Below are 20,237 nucleotides of genomic sequence, written 5' to 3'. Positions count from 1 at the left end.
CAGCATTTTTATTATATTTTTCTGTTAATTATATCGTCACACTTTGTGCTTACAACATTTATAACATTTCAATTAAAAAAAAGACGTTGATGTCCTTGTCCAGATGAATTCATCAACTGTGAAAACAAAACTAGAGAAATCCTATAATTCTTTTGTTGAGTGTTACCTGAACAAATACGAAGTTGAGTCAATAAATGTATTATTGGAAGGGAACAGCTCCTTTGGGGTTGTGTCTAACGTGGTGAATATGAGAGTAAAAGCTTGATACTTTCAGAATGAGGAAAGTTGAGGAGACGTATAATGTTAAGGTTCTATACTTTTTTATGTGATGTTTTAACTTATCAAATCTTTAGTATTGAGGATTTAAATATATATAGGACCTGTGTTAGACAATATGACACTTTGCCATTAAAACCAAAAGGAGTCAGTTTATGGCTAACCCTTGCAAAAAAAACAATCTTATGGTTTTACCTTCGTATTTGTGCAAATAACCCTCTAGAAAGTTCTTGTAGCCTTTCCTGATATTTGTTTTATCAGTTGATGAACCCATTTGGACAAGACGATAAAAATCTTCATGCATCTGTTGGCAAATCCTTGAACGTTTACCCAACGATGACATCTTCCGCACCGTAGAAGTGTGAAATGGGTCCATTAATGACCATATATTCAAATCCCTTATAGACAGATGGGTGATGCACATGAGAAATGTTTCAGAGCTAAACACAGTGATTTTATGCATGTCAGAGTAAATTACCTACACATCAGGCAAAATTGATTATGTGAAAGCAAACTTTTAATTCACATCTAAAAATATTTATCATACATATTGGTACATTTGCCAACATATAAAATCATGTCAATAGTTTGGCTAGCCATAAATTATATAAGAAAGCATTTGTGAAGTGTTTCAGATCCTTCAGGGTAAGCTGTGCAGGTGGCTCAACATTGTCAGAATAGACTTTGCCTCAAAAATACAAGAAAATGTCAATTATAGATATGTAATTTCTATTGTTATCAGACATACTGAAATATAACTAGGCGTTTCTGTTATCTATAAACTGGCACAGCTTACTACACTAGTGATAATGTGAAATGGCCAGAAGAGTTAAATAGTTGCACAACTGTCCATTGTTTTTTTATAATTCATGAAAATAATAGTTGACACATTATTTAGTCTTATTTCAAATAAAGAAAGCTTAAAAAAAACAAAAAACAAATAATGTTTAGATATTAAAGCAAGAAAACTAACAGCACAATCTACAAATACGCTATATATTGCAACCATACAGCTGTCTGTAAAAGAAAAATGTTTTACACAAAGCAAGAGTGGCTGAAACAAACTCAGAGAAAATATATTTTAGTTCCAAGTAAATGCTCAGGCTTGTATTTGTCAGCTGGGAGGCTTGTAATTGTATTACTAGAGGACAAAAGGAACCACATTTGAGCACAAAAAGTCACTATTATTCAGTGTTATTATCATGCTTTCATCCTAAGATAACCAAGATGTTCACCCAAAAATGAAAAAATGCTGTCATCATTTACTCGCCTTCAAGTTGTCCCAAATCTGTATACATTTCTTTGTTCTGATGAGGACACAGAAAGACATTTGGAAGAATGCTCTTAACCAAACCGTTCTTGGACCCCATTGACTACCATAGTTCTGTTGAACACAAAATATGATATTTTGAAAGAATGTAGGACATCCAACAGTTCTGGGGCAGTTCTTTTGACTACCATTGTCATTTTTCCTCCTATGGCAGTGAATGGGGGATGAGATCTGTTTGATTACAAACATTCGTCCAAATATCTTTCTGTGTTCATCAGAACAATTTAGAAGAAATTTAAAAAGGTTTGGAAGAACTAGAAAGCGAGTAATTCATGACGGAATTTTAATTTTTGGGGGAACTATCCCTTAAACATTCAATTCTCAATTCTAGGTGGTGTATTTTTTATTCTTTTGCACAAGTTTGGCACAAAAGTTGAAGCAGCTAAGCACTACAAGACAAAAACAACAAAAAGCACTTCACGGCAGTAACACTAGTTTTCCACTCCCATAGGTGACGTGACATCAGACACATTGTGCAGACTTATACATATGTGTTCCAACAAGAACTTGATCATCTGCATGTCCAAAGTTACTTTTGAGCCAATTTGAGATACATGTCTACAAGGAACCACTGTGAACAGAGTTGTGTGAATCTTATTCCACCTGTTTGCTTCCATCTGATTTCTGGTCCAGTCGGCTTTTACTGCTCTTTACCATATAAATAAAATATGTGAGCGTTTCCTTTTCATTAACAGGAATATTCCGGAAGTGGCGGCTCACAGTCTGGGAAGAAGAAGACATGAATTAAACTAACATTTATTTGTATAAAGTTTTTTGCAATACATAGTTTCAGCATTCAGTACTCCATGCTCAACAGAATTTACAAGTTACAAATAAATAAAATTTTATAGCAAATGTAAACATAAACGTCAACTTGCTTTGGAACAAAAGCCAGCTGAAAATAACAGTTTACATAATTTTCTGCGCAAATATACAAGACCTATTAAATGCACATACACATTTTTTTTCTGATCATGAGCCCAAATATTAAATCAAATTAAGATGTTCTAAATGACTCCCAGCCCACTTCAAGTTATAAATAAACGTTACCCGTTAATTTAGACCTGATGGTGGCCTCTCATTTATTAAATAACTTTGTTATGTGTTATTCAAGCTGGCATCTTGACACTTTTATGTCAATGACACTATATTTACCTTGAAACTATAGTCAAGACTCTTTTCTATGCTTGAGGCCATAAATACAACACTCCCAAATATGAACATGACAGAGTTCACACCAAAGGGCCAGAAAAAACAACATTACATTTTGAATGACTTGCAGTATGACCTGCAACAGGAGCATCACAAGGGTTTGAACTGTGATTTTAATTTAGCTGTGATGTTTCTGGCCATAAACGCAACATTGGTTTACCATGGTGGACCGTTGTATTCCGATTGTAATTTTTTTTCAAGTCCAATGTCAATGAAAATGCTCCATTTAAAAGCCTCAATCAGAATTAAAATCTCTTGTTTATATTTTTGAAAATCTATTTTATTTGGGATGTAATTGTTCAAATGAAAATACACTGAAGACATCAGATGAATCAGATTTATTTATATTTATCTTCTAGGCTATATCATATGTATACAGTAGGAAGATAATTGTTTTACATAATGTCTAAGTATGAAGAATATGTGCACAAAAAAATGAGAGTACAGTATATGACTGGTGTTTTTACTGCATGTACAGTCTTTCATCAATCTTCACTCTCTATTAGATGCGTGTTGCAAAACGGGTGGAGCATCAAAGCGCTCACACAGCGCGTTTCAACACAAGTTTCGGCTTGCCTTTTAACAGCTTTACGAAGCGATCTGACTTCTGAAATACACGAAAATTAGCTTTTTATTTATACACACACGCAGATCCCTGCACCTCTGAACGAGCATTGCAGGTGAGGAAAGCCCGCACTGGAGAGGATCACAAAACTACAGACTAAAAGGTTGTCAAAAGATTGTTCATATTCACAGCGGTAACTGAATATACTGCCCAGTCATCCCCTATACTGCCTTCTCATCCGCTTGATGGGACATGTAAAACATGTTTATTCCTCACTGGATGGGTTAAATGTCACATTTCTGGTACGGGTCTCCATATCTGACAAATAGGTCACGCCAAAATGTTTTGGGTAAGCGAACTAGCATTTTTACTGCTCGATAAACATAAGCAACACAGCACAGACAGTGTGTTAGACTTTATGCAACACTCTGGCTGGCATATGACAGATAACAGCTTCATGTGCTTTCGCCAATTGTCATAAGGAGGCATTAATGCAATAATTGCTTATACCAAAATACTATCGATACGATTGGATCCGTCCATCTGACAGAGTGTGACTGACAAAATGTGTCCATGTAAACGTAGCTACTGTAGGGAGCACAGCGTGGCCCGCAAACGATGTACGTGCCTCCAAAATCCAGCTGCCTCCCCCTTGTCTCTGCTTTAGCTTCTCCGACAGCGTAGACAACAAGCTGCTGCTTCTTCAGCTCTTGTCTTGGTTACACTAGCAAAACGCCCATGGACACTGAGGACTAGTGGTAGACACGTGCAACAACGCACAAGTATAAACAAAAAACTATTCGCTGCCTATGGCATAGAGGCTAAAGTCCTACACACGACCATAAATTGCCCTGGTGGCGTTGCTGTCTATGGGGATCAGAAAGTTCTCAAAACCTCAGCAAAACTATCTTCAAAACTATCTTAATTTGTGTTCTGAGGACTCATTCTTTGGTGAACTATCACTTTAAGCCAGTAGGCTTAAATCATACCTCTGCAAGCTGGGCTTTGTTCAATCCAGGTCTTGTTGGGATTTTGTAGTGCCTCTTGTAACGTCTCAGTGTGTTCACCTGCAGCTGGAACAGATCCACCTGACAAAAACAAAACACATGTATGAATAAACCAATAAATTGATTTAATCAATTGAGCCTAGTCCAATTTGTATATAAAAAGTGAATATCTAATGTTTTATCAGGCCATTTTATATTATACTCTGATACCCACAGTATGTATGAATCATAGAAAGGCCTGGTAACTGAGAAAATGTGTTGTAAAGGGAAGTCCTAGTGGCCTATTTTAATATTTAACAAACTACTGACAACGAAATGTAGAAGTACTTACAAAGTTACTAACAAGTAGCCTTAATGTCATTCATACTAGAACTGATTCTAAATAATCTCTGATTAAACATGATTTTGAGCTGTCTAAACCGAGATAACTTGCCCTGACATATCTTCAAATAGGTCAGTGCCATTGTTTTGTTTCAAGATGCACATCAGCAATTTTTCTTTTTTCCACGACATTTTAATAAAAGTGACTTAAATAGCCTAAATTAACTAAGGCATTGTCCTGGCTAAGGCTAAACCTCGTCTATGAAAACAGGCCTCAAAGTATCAACTGACGATTCAAACATAAATTACAGGAAACATCTAGGACTTTTCCGGCGTAAAAGAAAGGATCATTAAATGCGATTTATGTGTAGATGACATGTTTGTGATGACTGCAGGAAAAGAGTGAGCAGAGCCTGTGCACTCTCTCTGTCTCCAAGGTGTGTGTTCGACCTCCTTCACATTGGGCAGACCAATAGGAACAGACTGCTACTGTGCTTCGCATGCTTTTAAAATGATCTCACGGAACGTTGATGTCATATGAAGATCGGTCTGCACAGTGCCAGATGAAGTCGAGCATGCCAGTCTCTGACCTGTCTCTATCCCTCGCACACATCAATCAAAAGCAACTGACGCAATTAAAAAGTTTGGAAGACCGAATTAAGATAATAATAATAATGTAGACTTCGCATATGAATATATTTACAAACCCCAATTCCAATGAAGTTGGGACATTGTGTAAATTGAAACTGAAAGCAAAATACAGTGACTTGCACCTTTTTAGACCCATATTTAATTCAATTTACCACAAAGACAAGATATGTAATAATCAAACTGATAAACTTTAATGTTTTTTCAAATCTCCACTCATTTAGAAATTGATGCCTGCAACACGTTCCAAAAGAGCTGGGACAGAGGCAACAAAAGATTGGGAAAGTTGAGGTCTGCTCAAGAAACACCTGTTTGGAATATTCCACAGGTGAACGAGTTTATTAGAAACAGTGATTAGGTATAAAAGGAGCATCCTATAAGGCTCAGTCATTCACAACGCGGTTCACCACTTTATGAACAACTGCGTGAGCAAATACTCCAACAATTTAAGAGCAACGTTCCTCAACGTGCAATTCAAAGGAATTGAGGCATTTCTTCATCTACAGTTATAGATTATTTATAAAGTGTTGTTTAAGGAAAAGGTAACACAGTGGTAAAAATACCCCTGTCCCAGCTCTTTTGGAACGAGTTGCAGGCATCAAATTCAAAATAAGTGAATATTTGCAAAAAAAAACAATAAAGTTTATCAGTTTGAATATTAAATATCTTGTCTTTGTGGTGCATTCAATTAAATATGGGTTTGCAAATCACGGTATTCTGCTTTAGTTTCATTTTACAAAAGGCCCAACTTCATTGGAATTGGGGTTTGTATAAAACATGTGCATTGACATACAGTATAGAAAATTACTCGCATATATAGGTATACTATTGGATGTTCAAGCAAATACATGTGAAATACATGCACATACTAGAGGTCTTCACAGGTCCACTTAGATCCGAAAACCCGAGGTCCGGCCAGAGACCCGTTCGGGTCTAAAAGATTCACGGGAGCTTCGGACACGGGTCGGGTATATTATTAGTGTCTTCGGGTCTCGGGTAATATAAAGTAAAAATTGTTTTTCTTAATTGACCCGAGGAAGACCCGAACTATCCTGTACAATAACAGCGCGTCGCTTGTGTGTGTGCGTGTAGTTACCAACTCTCCTCCAACCCTCAGCCGATCGGTTGAAAGCCATGCAAATCTTCCTAAAGTCGCAGTGATCTGAAATCACCTTAGAATTGAAATCCCGAAGTTTCCAACGCTCAGGGGTTTGCACTCGATGTAGTTTACATCGTATTCAGGAACAACATACTTCCACCAGGCAACCAGAAGTAGATATTTAAAGACGCGCACATTTCAGTACTTCGCGGTTTGGAACACATTGTTGAGACAGAATGTTCGCGCGAGTGGTTGCCATGTCTCACTTATTTAGATTTGATTCAGCTAAAACTGGCACAACCCATTTAGCCTCAGTTTGCGCAATTTGCCAGAGCAAAACAAGAGGATCAACGTGTTCATTGCCATATCAATTTCATTAATACACGTCGGTTTACATTCAGGTCTAGTCGGGTTTAAAAAATATATACGATGGGTCGGACTCGGGTCTAACGTTATCGGGTCTGTCTCGGGTCGGGGCTTTAAAATAAAAACGTTATCGGGTCTGTCTCGGGTCGGGGCTTTAAAATAAAAACGTTATCGGGTCTGTCTCGGGTCGGGTAAAAAGTGATTCGGGTCATTTCGGGTAGGGTAAAGATCTTTGGACCCGAGAAGACCTCCAGCACATACTATACTATAACTTGCAATATGCATGTAAACTTAAAGCACACACGCATATAAAACACTTGCATATAAATATAAAAATTAAGTATGCGCTTACACCTTTAAACCACTCACACAAACAAACAAACTCGATGCATACAGGGTTACTAATAAAACATGAATTTACAACAGGTGCACAAGATGGGCAACAATGAGACGACCCCCAAAACCGGAATGGTTTTACAGGTTCCCCTACTCATCTTGAGTAAATGACGCCAAATGACGGTGAAAAAAGCTCACACTAGAGTAGATTCTATCGTATTGGAACTAAACTAAAAATGCAGTGTCTGTCACCGGAACTTACGAAACACATGTGCGTCAAATGCCGGAAAAACAAGCCTCTGGTTCACACGCATTCGAGAGATGATGGAAGCTAGACATCAACACTGTCAATATTAATAGCGCTGTCAATATGGATATTTCACTTAAACACATTGATTTGCTTCAGAAGACCTTTGTTAAGACCACGGAGCCGTGTCGAGCAGTGCTTTGATTGATGGATGCACTTTTTGGAGCTTCAAAAAGTCAACACCCATTGACTCCCATTCTACCACTTGGAAGTAAAATGATATGTGGTGGGGTGGGCGGAACAACCAAAAATCGATTTCATGGAATGAGTAATTTTATTTCACACTAAAAATTACAAACATGTTATACTCAAATACAAGTATTAATACTATGATGAAATTGTACTTAAGTAAAATTACCAGTCAAAAAAACTACAAGTAAAAGTAAAAAGTAGCTTGTTTAAACTTTAATCAAAGCAAAAGTTACTTAGTTACTTTTTAAAAGCAGGAGGGAGACCTCTCCTCTTTTGCGGAACACCAACAATAGTGATAGTGTCAAATTTTATATATTAAACTGGGTTACAAGTGCACTGCAACAAAACTATTTTTTTGTCTTGATTTGCAGAAATATCACAAAATCATATTGCAGAAAGATTAACTAAACAATTATTTAATCAATATACATTTTCTTCAAAAGCTAAAAAATATTTTAAGCCTTATTTTCTTAATAAATGATCAATGGTACACAGTTTCAGTAGTAAAACCACGTATACATCGTTTCGCCGCAGGGTTTAACGTTTGTATAGAATGAGAGTAAATGTGATGATTGACAGTTGTAACAGGGTCGTTACCATGGCAACATTTTGGCGTTGAAAAAGAAACATGAATCTCAAGAGTTTAATCTGTTTGATACATCTCTGCTGTTTTAGGCCAAAGACTGGTTAAGACTGGCCATTTGAACAAAAATACACAGAGATGCTGTGTTTTGTCTATGTTCAGAGCTTCACAGCGCGCTTTTGCGGTGTTGCCATGTTTACATATTTTTAAGAGCTTCGCATTTGTCATTTAGTCTATTCTTATGAAGCTGCAGATACATTATATAGTTAATAAAGTTCTGTTCTTTTCAACAATGTGATCTGGCAACGCGGTCATTTTTACGGCATTGCTGGTGAGGCTTTTCAAAACGCATGAAATAGCAAGCATATTTCCATGTGACTTTCTTGCGCTCCATAATAATGTCTTGAAGCTGAAATGGTTGCGTAAATATGGCCAGGGGTTTACATCATTGTCTTCAGCAGTCAGAGTTTGACGTGGTTTCACCTTTAGGACAGGTGCACTACCGAAAAGTTACTCCTACCGAAAACTTTGTCTACATTGCTCTTCTGGTATTGGCGCAAACTCATACTTGCGCCCATCATTCACTGGAGTGATTTCTGGTCACATTTCTTTACTTGCAATGTTTTCTTTTTTTTTACTCTGTAAAGGATGTGATTTTAAACAAAAAAAAACAATACATCACATATTACAGAATTTAAAAGCTACTTAAAAAAACGACAAGTACACAAAAACAACTCCTTACAGTATCGCGAGTAAATGTAATTTGTTACTTTCCACCTCTGAACTGGTCTTCATGGCGTTTGTACTGTAGATCTCTCTATTAGATGCGCACTTTTAGTGTGTTGCGACACCGTCTTTAGGTTTAATCTAAATTATCTTCGCACTGCGAGTCTCTGGTTATTCCAAACGCGTCTCCCAAAACGGCACGTTAAAGCACTCAAGCGGCAAGCATCAGGGAGTGTTAACCACGTTTGCTTATTTACATTACGTGGAATAGAAAAATCTTACGGTTGACATTTTATTATTTATGTTATTGGCATATTCTGCCATTCAGCCTGGCCCCAATACATGGCATTATAACACCGACTGCATTATTCTTTAAGAAGAAAACCATATTTAGGTTAGGAGTTTAGTCAGGATGCCTTGAGGGTGAGTAAAACATGGGGAAATTTTGATTTGGCAGTAAAGTATCCCTTTAAGGCTCAATGGAAGAGATCAGACATCGCAGCCTTGATTGAGTAAAGAAGAACACAAACACCAGTGACACATACCAACGTAAATAACAAGCGTCAACTGACACATACCTATAAAAAGCATGTAGATTATACAGGAGAGATGTTACACCAGAACAAATCAAAAGTTGTTGTTAATTTAATTTAGTCGTCTGTGGTGAAAATAAGAACGTCTATATATAGAAACTAGTTTACTTTTTAATGTCCTTTAATACTGTTAGTATGTATTAAAAAAATGATCAGGTCTGGAAAATTTAAATCAATGAAGGCCAGTGGAAAAATTGCAAAGGCTAGAAGGAGGATAGTGAAAGTGACGGTTTATATCTATGTCAGATAATTTGATAGCCAATATATAATTTGGAAGAGATTGTAAAACTATATAATAACAACAGAATAAAATGTTTCTTTGCGTTTATTTTGGATATATTGTCAGCATCAGGCTCACAGTTCAAGAGTAGGCTTTTTTTTATTTCACCACTGAAGACCTATTTTGACCTGACCTGAGGAAAAAGACCTGACATCCATCACAGGCAAACAATACCACCACGAAGCACCAGAAACCATTTGATGGCTTTACTAACCTCAGGGACTTCGACATCATGATCGGGTGATTCGCCACCATCATCACTGGTCTTTCTCTTGCGTTTATTGCGGACACTCTGGATAAAGTTCTTGTGAAAGTCACAGATGTACAAATGTCGAACCTGAGTGATAGAAATTGTAAATATTAAACGTGCACTAGATTTCTTTCTTTACACATTAAACCGTAGAATTACAACAGTGTTTCTGCTTTTAAGAATGTAATTTAGATTATTGGAGCAAGAAAACGTTGTTGTGGTTCACTCGGTACCAGTTTGAAAAGCTTCATTTCTTTTGAGAACTTGAAAGAAAAAGTACTATAGTAAAACATCACCACAGTTTCATCAACAAAACAGAGCTTTTCGTGACCGGAAACCACGAATTACAGCACTACTTATTTTATTCTATCCCTTTTGTATAAAGTTTATATTCGATTAATCGAATCGTGACACTGGCAAACCGTCAACCAATCAAAGACTTTGTTTATGAGACTGCCGATAGGTGATCGAACTACATTTAAGTTACACCGAGTAACGTTACACGGCTTTTCAGATTTTAACAGCACGCGTCGCGTCAGGGTGTAGCGTCAACCCACAACGGGCTAGCTACTCTTTACACGTAATTCAATCTCATCATCAGATTTACAACGACGCTTACACTTTTGTCGATGTCGAGTTTGAGTTTCTTTTGTGAAATGCTCTTCTGGATACGCTTGCTGAAGGAGGCGTTTCCAGCCGAGCGGCCGCAGCGCTCCCCGTCCTCGATCAGACAGCAACTCTGACCGAAGAACGGCGGGGCAGGAGGGCCATCGTGACTGTCCTCTTCCGTGCTAAACCCATTCATGACGGACAGATCCAGTAGAAACCGTCAAGGGAAACAGATTTGTTGAAACCGGCGTAGGGCCGTGTGTGGTGCGTTCAGATGAGCCGAATGAACGGCTCGCCGAGTGATGCGTTCAGGACCGGGGCTTGTTTCCTCAGAAGCAGAGTCCCTTCAACACTTTGGATCCCGTTCGCTGAAAATCACGCAAGTCCCGCAGAACTCGGTCTCACACACACAAATAAAATACGAACGCGTCCGTGAAAATCAGCAAATCCGAACCGCTTTAAACTATCCAGCGACTATCGAGCTCATTTTCAACAGAATGTACGTACAATGAAACATGTCCTGCAACAAACCGGAAGTTGTAGTTTCGAAAGCCTATTGGTTCGTTACTGACAAAGGCGGACAACTGAGTCTCCCTCTCTCATTTCGGTTGGTTGACACGCCTGTCAATCAACTTCCACTTCCTGCTCGTCTGCCACTGCACAGTTGATAACACGAACATGACTCGAGTACTCCACAAACACGCTTTCATTGATGCCTCAATAACTTTCGACGCAAACTGATATTCACGTCAGATCAGAGGTCTGTTTTATGCGTTTTTGTAAGAGTGATTTCAGGTAAACGTCCAATGGTCTTTTCCTTGTAATACATTGCCTGTTGCTCCTAAACTTTTCATTTAAAAGAAAACCAAGACATGCACAGACTCTCGGTTAGTGTAGTTTTATTTCGTAGGAATATAAACTGTTAAGAAAGACCATTTTTATTTTAATGTTACAAGAAGATCTAATTATTCTGTAAATAAAACATACAGTGAGGGAAATAATAATTTGATCCCCTGCTGATTTTGTAAGTTTGTCGGCTCACAATAGAAATGAAGGGTCCATTATTTTGATGGTAGGTTTATTTAGCTGTTAGAGACAGAATATCTAAAACAATCAGGGGAAAATGTTATATAAAGGTTATAAATTGATTTACATTTCAGTCAGTGACACAAGTATTTGATCCCCGAGCAAAACATAACTTTGTACTTGGTGGAGAAACCCTTTTTGGCAAGTCAAGAGGTCAAACATTTCTCATAGTTGGTCCCAACTGTCTTGAAATCATCAACAAGCTTGTTCCTTGTAGTTCTGGGCGGATCTTTAACCGTTCTCGTGATCATCTTTACCCCTGGGGAAATCTTGCAGGGAGCTCCAGACCAACGACAATTGATAGTTATTTTGTATTTCATCTATTTCCAAATAATTGCACCAACAGTTGTCTCCTTCTCACCAAGCTTCGGTCTGTAGCCTATTCAAGGTTTGTTCAGGTCTAAAATCTTGTCCCTGACATCCTTTGAAACCTATTTGGTCTTGACCATGGTGGTGGAGAGGTTGAAATGAAGGATACAGATTCTGTTGGCAGGCCTCTTTTATATACATAACAAGCTGACTTAGGAGTACTTTCTTAAAGTGACAGGACTTATCTGTGGTCCATATAGGCACATAACCAATCTGTGGAGCCAGAATTCTTGCTGGGTGGTAGGGGATGAAATACTTATTTCACTGACTGAAATGCAAATCTATGGAAGCTCGTTTCCGCCAGGGTTGGGATTTTTTTAATTAGAATCTCATAATAATGACTTAGTATCTCAAAATAATGAGAAACTTTTTTGAGATACTTAAGTCATACTAAGTCATTATTATGACTTACTAAGTCATTATTATGAGATACTAAGTCATTATTATGAGATACTAAGTCATTATTATGAGATACTAATAAAAAAAATTCCCAACCTTGGCAGAAACGGGCTTCCATACAAATCAATCTATAACCTACACAAATAAATTTTCCCCTGATTTTCTGGTTGATATTAGGTTTCTATTGGTTAAAATAAACCTACCATAAAAATTATAGACCCTTCATTTCTTTGTAAGCAAGCAAACTTTCAAAATCTGCTGGGGAACAAATAAGTATTTCCCTTACTGTAAGAGTAAAGATGAAAAAACATGGTTAATACAACTAGAATGAAACAGAATAACCGAACAAATACACAATTCATTGCTGTCAGAAACAGAAAAACATCAGTACAGACAATGACCAAATTGCAAAAAGTCAAATGTGCATGTAAAAATACTTTTATAAAAATACTATGATTCTAATAAAAGCATTGCCCAAGCCAAGAAGAATTACTTCCACGAAGTTGTGTTAGTTATCAGTATTAGATTCCCTATACAATATCTCACTTTAACATTTTCCCTATATTTTACAATACCCAACATTTTATCATTGAACTAATTGACTCATTAACCCTTTTACTTAAAGGGACAGTCCACCAAAGAATTCTGTTATCACTTCATGTTCCAAACCTGTATACATTTCTTTGTTCTGTTGAACACAAAGAAAGATATTTGGAAGAATGCTAGCAACTGACAGTTCTTTGGGACCATTGACTACGGTAAACTATTGTATAATTGTTTTGTTCTGCTTAACACAAATTTTTTTTATTTGACTATCAGTTAAATTTATTCTACTCAATGATGTCCTAGAACTGTCAGTTTCTAACATTCTCCCTTATAAATATATTTATTTTCGTTCAACAGATCAAATACATGTATGCAGGTTTGGAACAACTTGAGGGTGTGTAATTCATGACAGAAGTTTCATTTGTGAAAGAACAATCACTTGAATTATTTACATTCACATGTGCAGTTTTAACACTGTGGTCCACCCAAAAACAATTAGCATACAATGAGTTGTATTAAACCCATGGCCCCTCTGTGAAATCTAGAGAAACAAACAAAAAAAGATTGCTACTACTTGGTCACCGAACTCTTTGTAAGGCGCTTTGGATAAAAGCGTCTGCTAAATGACTAAATGTAAATGTGTAAATGGTCAATAAGACATCTGAAAGTGCTTTACACTGTAAACATATTCATTGACAAGAACAAGACAAAGACTTCTTAAATACAGTCACAATTTCTGGAAAGAAGTACAAAACTAGAGACTCTTATGCTGTGCTGAGCCTTACACTGTGACCCTTTAGCAAGGCACAATCATTCATTTCAAGTTTAAAAATATATATGAGCATTAAACACTGAATTCACAAAACGGCAAAGTAGTGAAAACGTGACAACATCTTTGCCTTGTGTCAGCCTCTGTAGTGCTTCGAAAGGTAGGAGTGAGGAGTTCCTTTCATTAGGAATCACCGAGATTGGAATTGTATTTAAAAAAAATAAACAACAGGGTTTGTGAGGAAGCAAAATGGTAACATTTTAGGTAAATGTGAGATGTGGGAAGTGCTGTGCTGCATAAGAGAAACATGTCACTCGTGCAGAGAAGCACATTTTAAATTAATTATATGAAGGAAGACAACAGAGTAGGTAAATATTACAGCAGTCAGCAGGCTTTATCTCTCTGCCTACACTTGCGACATCCTTGGATATAGGAAAATAAATTTGTGTTTGCAAGTTTAGGAAGTAGTAGCGTAAATTATTATCTACATACATTTAAATACCCTTATTATGATCAGGTGGAGTTAAATTTATTGCAGTAGGAGGTTTAATATTTAAGGTGAGTGTTTTACAATAAATCTTGACCAGAATGTTTGAGAAATACCAATAGTCTGCCTTACTGTGGTCAATTAGCACAGAGCTCATTACAATTGATCCGACCGATCCCCTCTTTTTAACTAGTGTGTATTTGTTTTTTTAGCAGCAAGCACTGATAGAAGTTCAGCAGAAGAAGTAAACAGGGATATTTGTCGAACGTTATATGACCAAACCGGTAAACAGGTCTTGTTTCATTAACAGCCCTTGTAAATAAGAATGATATCTATTGTCTTTTGAAGTAATCAGCTAATCTAACTAGTTGTTTTTTATGTGCAGCGTTTTGTATTTTTATATTCAAATGTCAATGAGAATAAGAAAAATATAGAACTTTTATTTATCAATTTGCATATATTATGGACATCGACTAAGTTCATCTTTCTTATCTTTTCTTAAAGGCATTTTGAATAAAACAGCTGTACAGCACATACAACTGATCTGAAGGAGATGAAAAGGTACTGTTTTCAAGTTTCAGCATGTGATGTTCGGCAAAGAGCCTACTGTAAAAGTATGGAGTGGTGCATAAGGAAAATGTGTTGTCCTGAAGTCTAGTCCATGTGATAAGGACGTGTGGGAAGACAGACAAGATTTAGGATATAGAGCCACTTGCATTCAGTAAAGGCACAAAATCTCTCTTCACATTCTCAGTATCACAATCTACAATTATAAAACCCTGCTGCTTCTCTCCAGAAGATTCTCATATTCCAAATGTTATGCATTATGTTGATGATTGAAAGAGTCCAGAATAGTGGAGTTGGTGTTTTCAAACAGCCACTGCTGACTGGGCATAGTGGGGTCACATGAGTTCATAAAAACCCTCTTTTCTGCAGAGTTGGAGTCTATACAACTGTTACTGATTGGGTGGTAGATGCTCTTATCCTGTGAACAGAGTGAGAGAGAAATCTGTCAACAAATGAGACAGTGACAAGCAAATTTCAAAGGCCCTTTGAATGTAAGTTTTTCGCAAAAAAAAAACAGGGTCATTGTGTAGGGTAGGGTCAAGTCACTAGCAGCACGGAGCCACCTGTACTGAATTTAACTTGAGATCCTTGAGAACTTGAGGTCAAATGACAGGTTTGAAGTTACTACAATTAGGTTATTGATGAGAAAGTTGAGATGAAATATTTTTTTTGTAAAGTATGATATGAGTGGTTTTTAATGTGCCAATGCAGTTGAAGGTGTCAACTCATGGTGATAAGGCAGTGGTTCTCTTTGACTGGTACTTTTCTGGTCATGCCCCCCTTAAGCCCATAAAAACGTACTTTCAGCACCCCTATTCATCCATTCGTTCATGTCTGTGCCATGATCGCATTATGGGTGGAAGGAGTATGCTGTTTAACAGGTGAAATGTGTTCATGTGTCTATATTCAAACAGTAGTAACAGTGACAAGTTTTGGAAACGCTGTGTTATACTCTTTCATTCAAGAGCTGGCCACCATACGGTGAACTCAATGTGCTGTTTATATCTATTGCTCATTGCACAGATTAGATGCCGAGAGAGACAATCCCTCCACCGGAAAATCAAGTAATTGACTTTATTAAAATGAGACCACATACTCAACACTCAAATAATGTATAAATGCAGATGTCATACCTTCCTGTATGACCACAACTGGTTGCCCCTCATGCCATGGCAGTCATAGAGCGTCACAGGGCTGTTATGGGACACGGCATCAAAGCAGACCTTCTTAGTGTGCAAAGGGTCTCCTAGCCGTAAATCTTCTCTCCAACCAAGTGTAAACACCTGTAAACGAGTTTATCACATTGTGTGTGCAACACTAACATTTCACATTCTGTGACAAAATGGAATTGCATCTTGTAACCAAACCTTCAAATGGATCCAAATAATGTGAACTATTACGGTATATCTGTTTTAATATGCATTACACCATGGGCACCGGAAGCACAAAAAATGTGGGTAGGTCCTCCTCCAGAAAAACCTTGAGTTAATTCGTCGCTAGATTACGAGCAGCTTTGAGAAAAACACGCAACTAGTAGTTTTAGTAGGTTTTTGACTAAGGTTCGATTCCCCCCTCAATCTTTGTCATTATCACATCACATATCCGACCGTACAGGCATTTATTTTCTTAAATAATAAAGTGTATGGTAAGGTTTGGAGTAGTAGAGAGGTCTTTAGTCCCGGGTATCCATTTAATAATTTTAATAATTTTGTAATTTACACTCTTTTGTTGTATAATATACCTTGCTGTGTCGAAACGAAATGGAGTTTAATATATACAGGCTCTGAATGAGCAAGGATTTATATTTACATTTAGCTTACATTTACATTTAGTCATTTAGAGTTTAATTTGTACGGACTTCAAATGAGCCAGGCAAAATGTATTTGAGGAAGTAGAGGCATCGAAGTCAAGGCTTTAGCTAAAACACGAAATTGAGTTTAATCAAGCATTTCTGAAGTGGAATGAATTTGACTGACGGCACTCCGCTAAAAAGTGAGTGGGTCCAATATCATTGGTCTTAAAAAGTTAGTGGGTCCTGTCCCACCCATATAGAGTACAATGGTTCAGACGCCCATGCATTAAAATTATCCTGATGATTTTACCTGACCATGGCTCCAGGTTAGCTCAGCATGTCCTTTTAGACATTTCTCCAAACGAATTGGGGAGCCAGATGAGAAGTGTTTGCTTTCCAAGCAAAGACCACTGCCAACATTTCGCAACTAGAAAATAAACAATAAATTGTGTTTATATATCCATGATATTACATTTCATCTGTTTTACTGGCATGAAAAAATTTGGAATTTGAAAAAAGGCAGCAGACTATATATAATAAAAATGTTGGTAATAAAGGTAATTAGAAGGTTAAAATATACCTCTCCCCATGCTGCCGCTGGAGGTTCCACAGGTGGATAATGTTTGGGCAAGTCCCAGGCCACCTCCGTCATGAACCATTTAAAGCTTCTGCAGTTCAGCTTGTTCCTAAGATCCCTCTGTGTGGCCACGTCACCAGCTGAGAGATGCCGATACTCTGGCCTTCGCTGATAGATGTACTCTGCATACTCATCCATCCACACCTCTGCCACACGCTTTAAATTCTAAAAAAGATTCATTGGTAGCAGATCATTTTTTAAGACACAGATCTGACAAACGTCAGCAAACAGGTTGCACCACTTTTTGTGCGCACCCAGGTTTGATTAACGTCAGAGTTCAGTTCGTTTGGATGATGTGAATGCTGTCTTCTGAACCAGGGTGCGCAGCAAATCTGCTAATAAAGTACCTGCAAAAGGGGAGGTCTGGGGTGCGGTTCATGTGAACTACGCTTCGCTGCTGATCAGGGGCGCAACTACTCAGTGTTAGGGGGGTATGCAGAAACTGTTTTGGCGCCCCCCCTAAATAAAAAAGTGTGCCGGACATCATCATGTATGGGCTTGAAATAATAAAGGTTTATTTTAAAAGTATATCAGACAGCTACTGTAAGCCTAGCATAATTATATGGTATATGGACACAAATATATAAAAATGAATTCATGGAAATTTCTTTGCCATTTCTTTCTTTTTGCCGTATCTAAAACGTACTGATCCGTACCGAAACGTGACACAAGTGTATCGTATCGAACCGAACCCTGAATTTTGTGAACCATTACACCCCTACCTTTTCCATATTAATAATATTAAGAAATTAATCTGTTGGTATCAAGCTCCCTCTACACTTCCACCTAATGTTAGACCTACCTCTTGCTTTCCCCTGTCTTTCCTGATCCACCATCCTCACACCTGAATAAAATGAACTTTGCTGTTAAATATAGCAGCCTAAATAAAACTTTTAAATCAGCCTAGGGATGGCATCAGATAAGACAACTATTATGCAGTAAGGTTGTGCTAATTTTGAAATTACATTAACATTTGGGATTTTAAAAAGTACAAATATGACACACACACATACATATAGAAAAGTAATTACAGGGTCACATCTCTCTCTGTTTAAAGGTCTGTGCTGATATATATATATACATACATACATACATACACATATACCACAGATCTTTAAAGAAGGAGAAATGTGGCCCTTGCAGCTTCCATGTCACCCAGCAGATGTAAAGTAGCCTGTATGTCTGACAGCACAGCTGAGCTAACATGAAGCTAGTGGTAAAATAAATTCCATGATAAACCAGCCTTATTGCATAAGGAATGTTTTCCAGCTTCTAGTCATTTATTGTGCATGCTACCTTATAATTACCAGTTCTTATTTAACTTTAATAAAATTGAGAAATTTCATGCATGGCATTGGTAGAATAGGGTTTAACCAAAATATAAATGTAGATATCAGCAGCAACATTATTTTGCATTAAGTTAGCAAACACTTGCCAGTCAATATTTATATTTGCAAGCCTCCAAGTTTGGTAGAAAATCTATTCATGATTCCACGGTCGGGTGCTCAGCAAGCTCGCTAGCTAACGTTAGTCTGTTAACATGAATATTGTATTTGCAAGAATAGACGAGACATTTTAAATCCTACCTGTTACCTTTCACCATCCACGTATTTAGCTGCTGTCGCATCCCTTGACAGGCCATCTCCTTTTTCCATCTTTCTTTTTCTATTTTTAGCCCCCGAAGGCTTTTTTAGTTTATCTATCTTTTTCAAATTCAAATTTCAACGACAACTCACCAACGTTACTGCGTACTTAACGTAACTCACGGCGCCCCGCCCACTCGCGATATTACCCTTCTATGTCTAAATAAATTATATGATGGAATCTTATGAGGGCACCGGTGCCGATTGGCCTGTTAGTCCTCTTAAATGTATATAAGTTTTTATATATACAATAACTTATATACATTTTATAAAAATGTATATAACTTTTATTATTTCACATTTTTTAAACCATCATGTTGGCACCCCCCATGGTGCGGCGCATAGGGCGCATACCCACTTTTCGCGCCACTGCTGCTGACATGAACACAATCGTACCAAATTGCAGAAGTGAACCATCATTAATGACGTATTATATTTCCATGCGTCAATAGTTTACTATAATAATAGTAAGATTCCCTTAATAGGACTAGGTGTTATAATCCCACTATTCAGCAGAGTTGAATTACCCAATAGGACATTTCCCATGCCTTATGCATGACTGGGGTACAGTCAAGAATATGAAGAGAGGAAAGGAGGTCTGAGGTTTAACAGGGCTCATCGGGTAGGCATCCTCTGTGTTTGAGGGATGCGACATCGTCAGTTGTGCACCTCAGCCTCATTGGGTGTTTCGCCCATTTACTACAAGACACCCTCAGCCAAGGGAGTACCACCGCAGGTTGATCAGACCTGGGTGTACGTCACATTGTTACATGGTCATTTGGCAGCCCATGCTGTGTCCATACACCTCAACGACCGCCAGTGGCTTCTTCTTTCCGCACCACCGGCCAGATCTTGATTATCCTCCACTGGACCTGTCCACTGAACCCCACTTCCTTTGTCAATTAGCTCATCCATATATTAGTTGGCTAAGGCTATCCTATCCCCACTGGCACCGTTAATGCACACTCAGTACCCCCAGATCGTATGGAATATCATTACAACCCATGACCAAAATCTTAATACAACCATAAGCACCAACCTGTTGGCTAAGGCTGTTCTAGCCCCATTGCCACTGTAAATGCATGCTCAGTGCCCCATCACCATATTGTGTCCTTCCATTTAAATCACAGCCAGTGGCTGCGTCTGTCAGCAACTGTAAGTTGCCAAGAACAAGTCTCTAGTGCTGCAGCCAACCACTTTAGTACTCGTGACACCATGTGTATCTCCCTGGTGTCAAGCTCT

General features: G+C 37.8%; 2 protein-coding genes and 1 long non-coding RNA gene across 3 annotated transcripts in view; 1 reads left to right on the top strand and 2 right to left on the bottom strand.

Moving 5' to 3' along the window:
* The window catches only part of LOC306911109, a 33,445-nt gene that overhangs the window by 5,311 nt on the left and 7,897 nt on the right, over positions 1–20,237 (top strand). The window contains exon 2 of the long non-coding RNA XR_013788235.1: positions 14,861–14,917. This is a non-coding gene — a long non-coding RNA (uncharacterized lncRNA). The remainder of the gene's footprint in view (positions 1–14,860; positions 14,918–20,237) is intronic.
* sap30l (sap30-like) lies at positions 712–11,394 on the bottom strand. Its single transcript, XM_079486329.1, has 4 exons — positions 10,711–11,394; positions 10,056–10,178; positions 4,373–4,471; positions 712–2,329 (listed from the first exon to the last, which is right to left on the bottom strand). Exons 1-4 carry the CDS (start codon positions 10,894–10,896, stop codon positions 2,201–2,203), a joined length of 537 nt encoding a protein of 178 aa, XP_079342455.1. The 5' UTR covers positions 10,897–11,394; the 3' UTR covers positions 712–2,200.
* The window catches only part of galnt10 (UDP-N-acetyl-alpha-D-galactosamine:polypeptide N-acetylgalactosaminyltransferase 10 (GalNAc-T10)), a 45,389-nt gene continuing 38,045 nt past the window's right edge, over positions 12,894–20,237 (bottom strand). Inside the window, exons 9-12 of the mRNA XM_079486181.1 lie at positions 17,296–17,517; positions 17,026–17,142; positions 16,057–16,206; positions 12,894–15,341 (exon numbers count right to left, since the gene is read on the bottom strand). Coding sequence (XP_079342307.1) covers positions 15,174–15,341; positions 16,057–16,206; positions 17,026–17,142; positions 17,296–17,517 — 657 coding nt within the window. The 3' untranslated portion in view covers positions 12,894–15,173. The remainder of the gene's footprint in view (positions 15,342–16,056; positions 16,207–17,025; positions 17,143–17,295; positions 17,518–20,237) is intronic.

The sequence above is a fragment of the Barbatula barbatula genome (assembly GCF_947034865.1).
Source record: "Barbatula barbatula genome assembly, chromosome: 22".
In the NCBI taxonomy this organism is placed as follows: domain Eukaryota; kingdom Metazoa; phylum Chordata; class Actinopteri; order Cypriniformes; family Nemacheilidae; genus Barbatula; species Barbatula barbatula.
The sequence above is the reverse complement of the archived record's forward strand: the minus strand, read 5'-3'. Positions and strand labels throughout refer to the sequence as shown.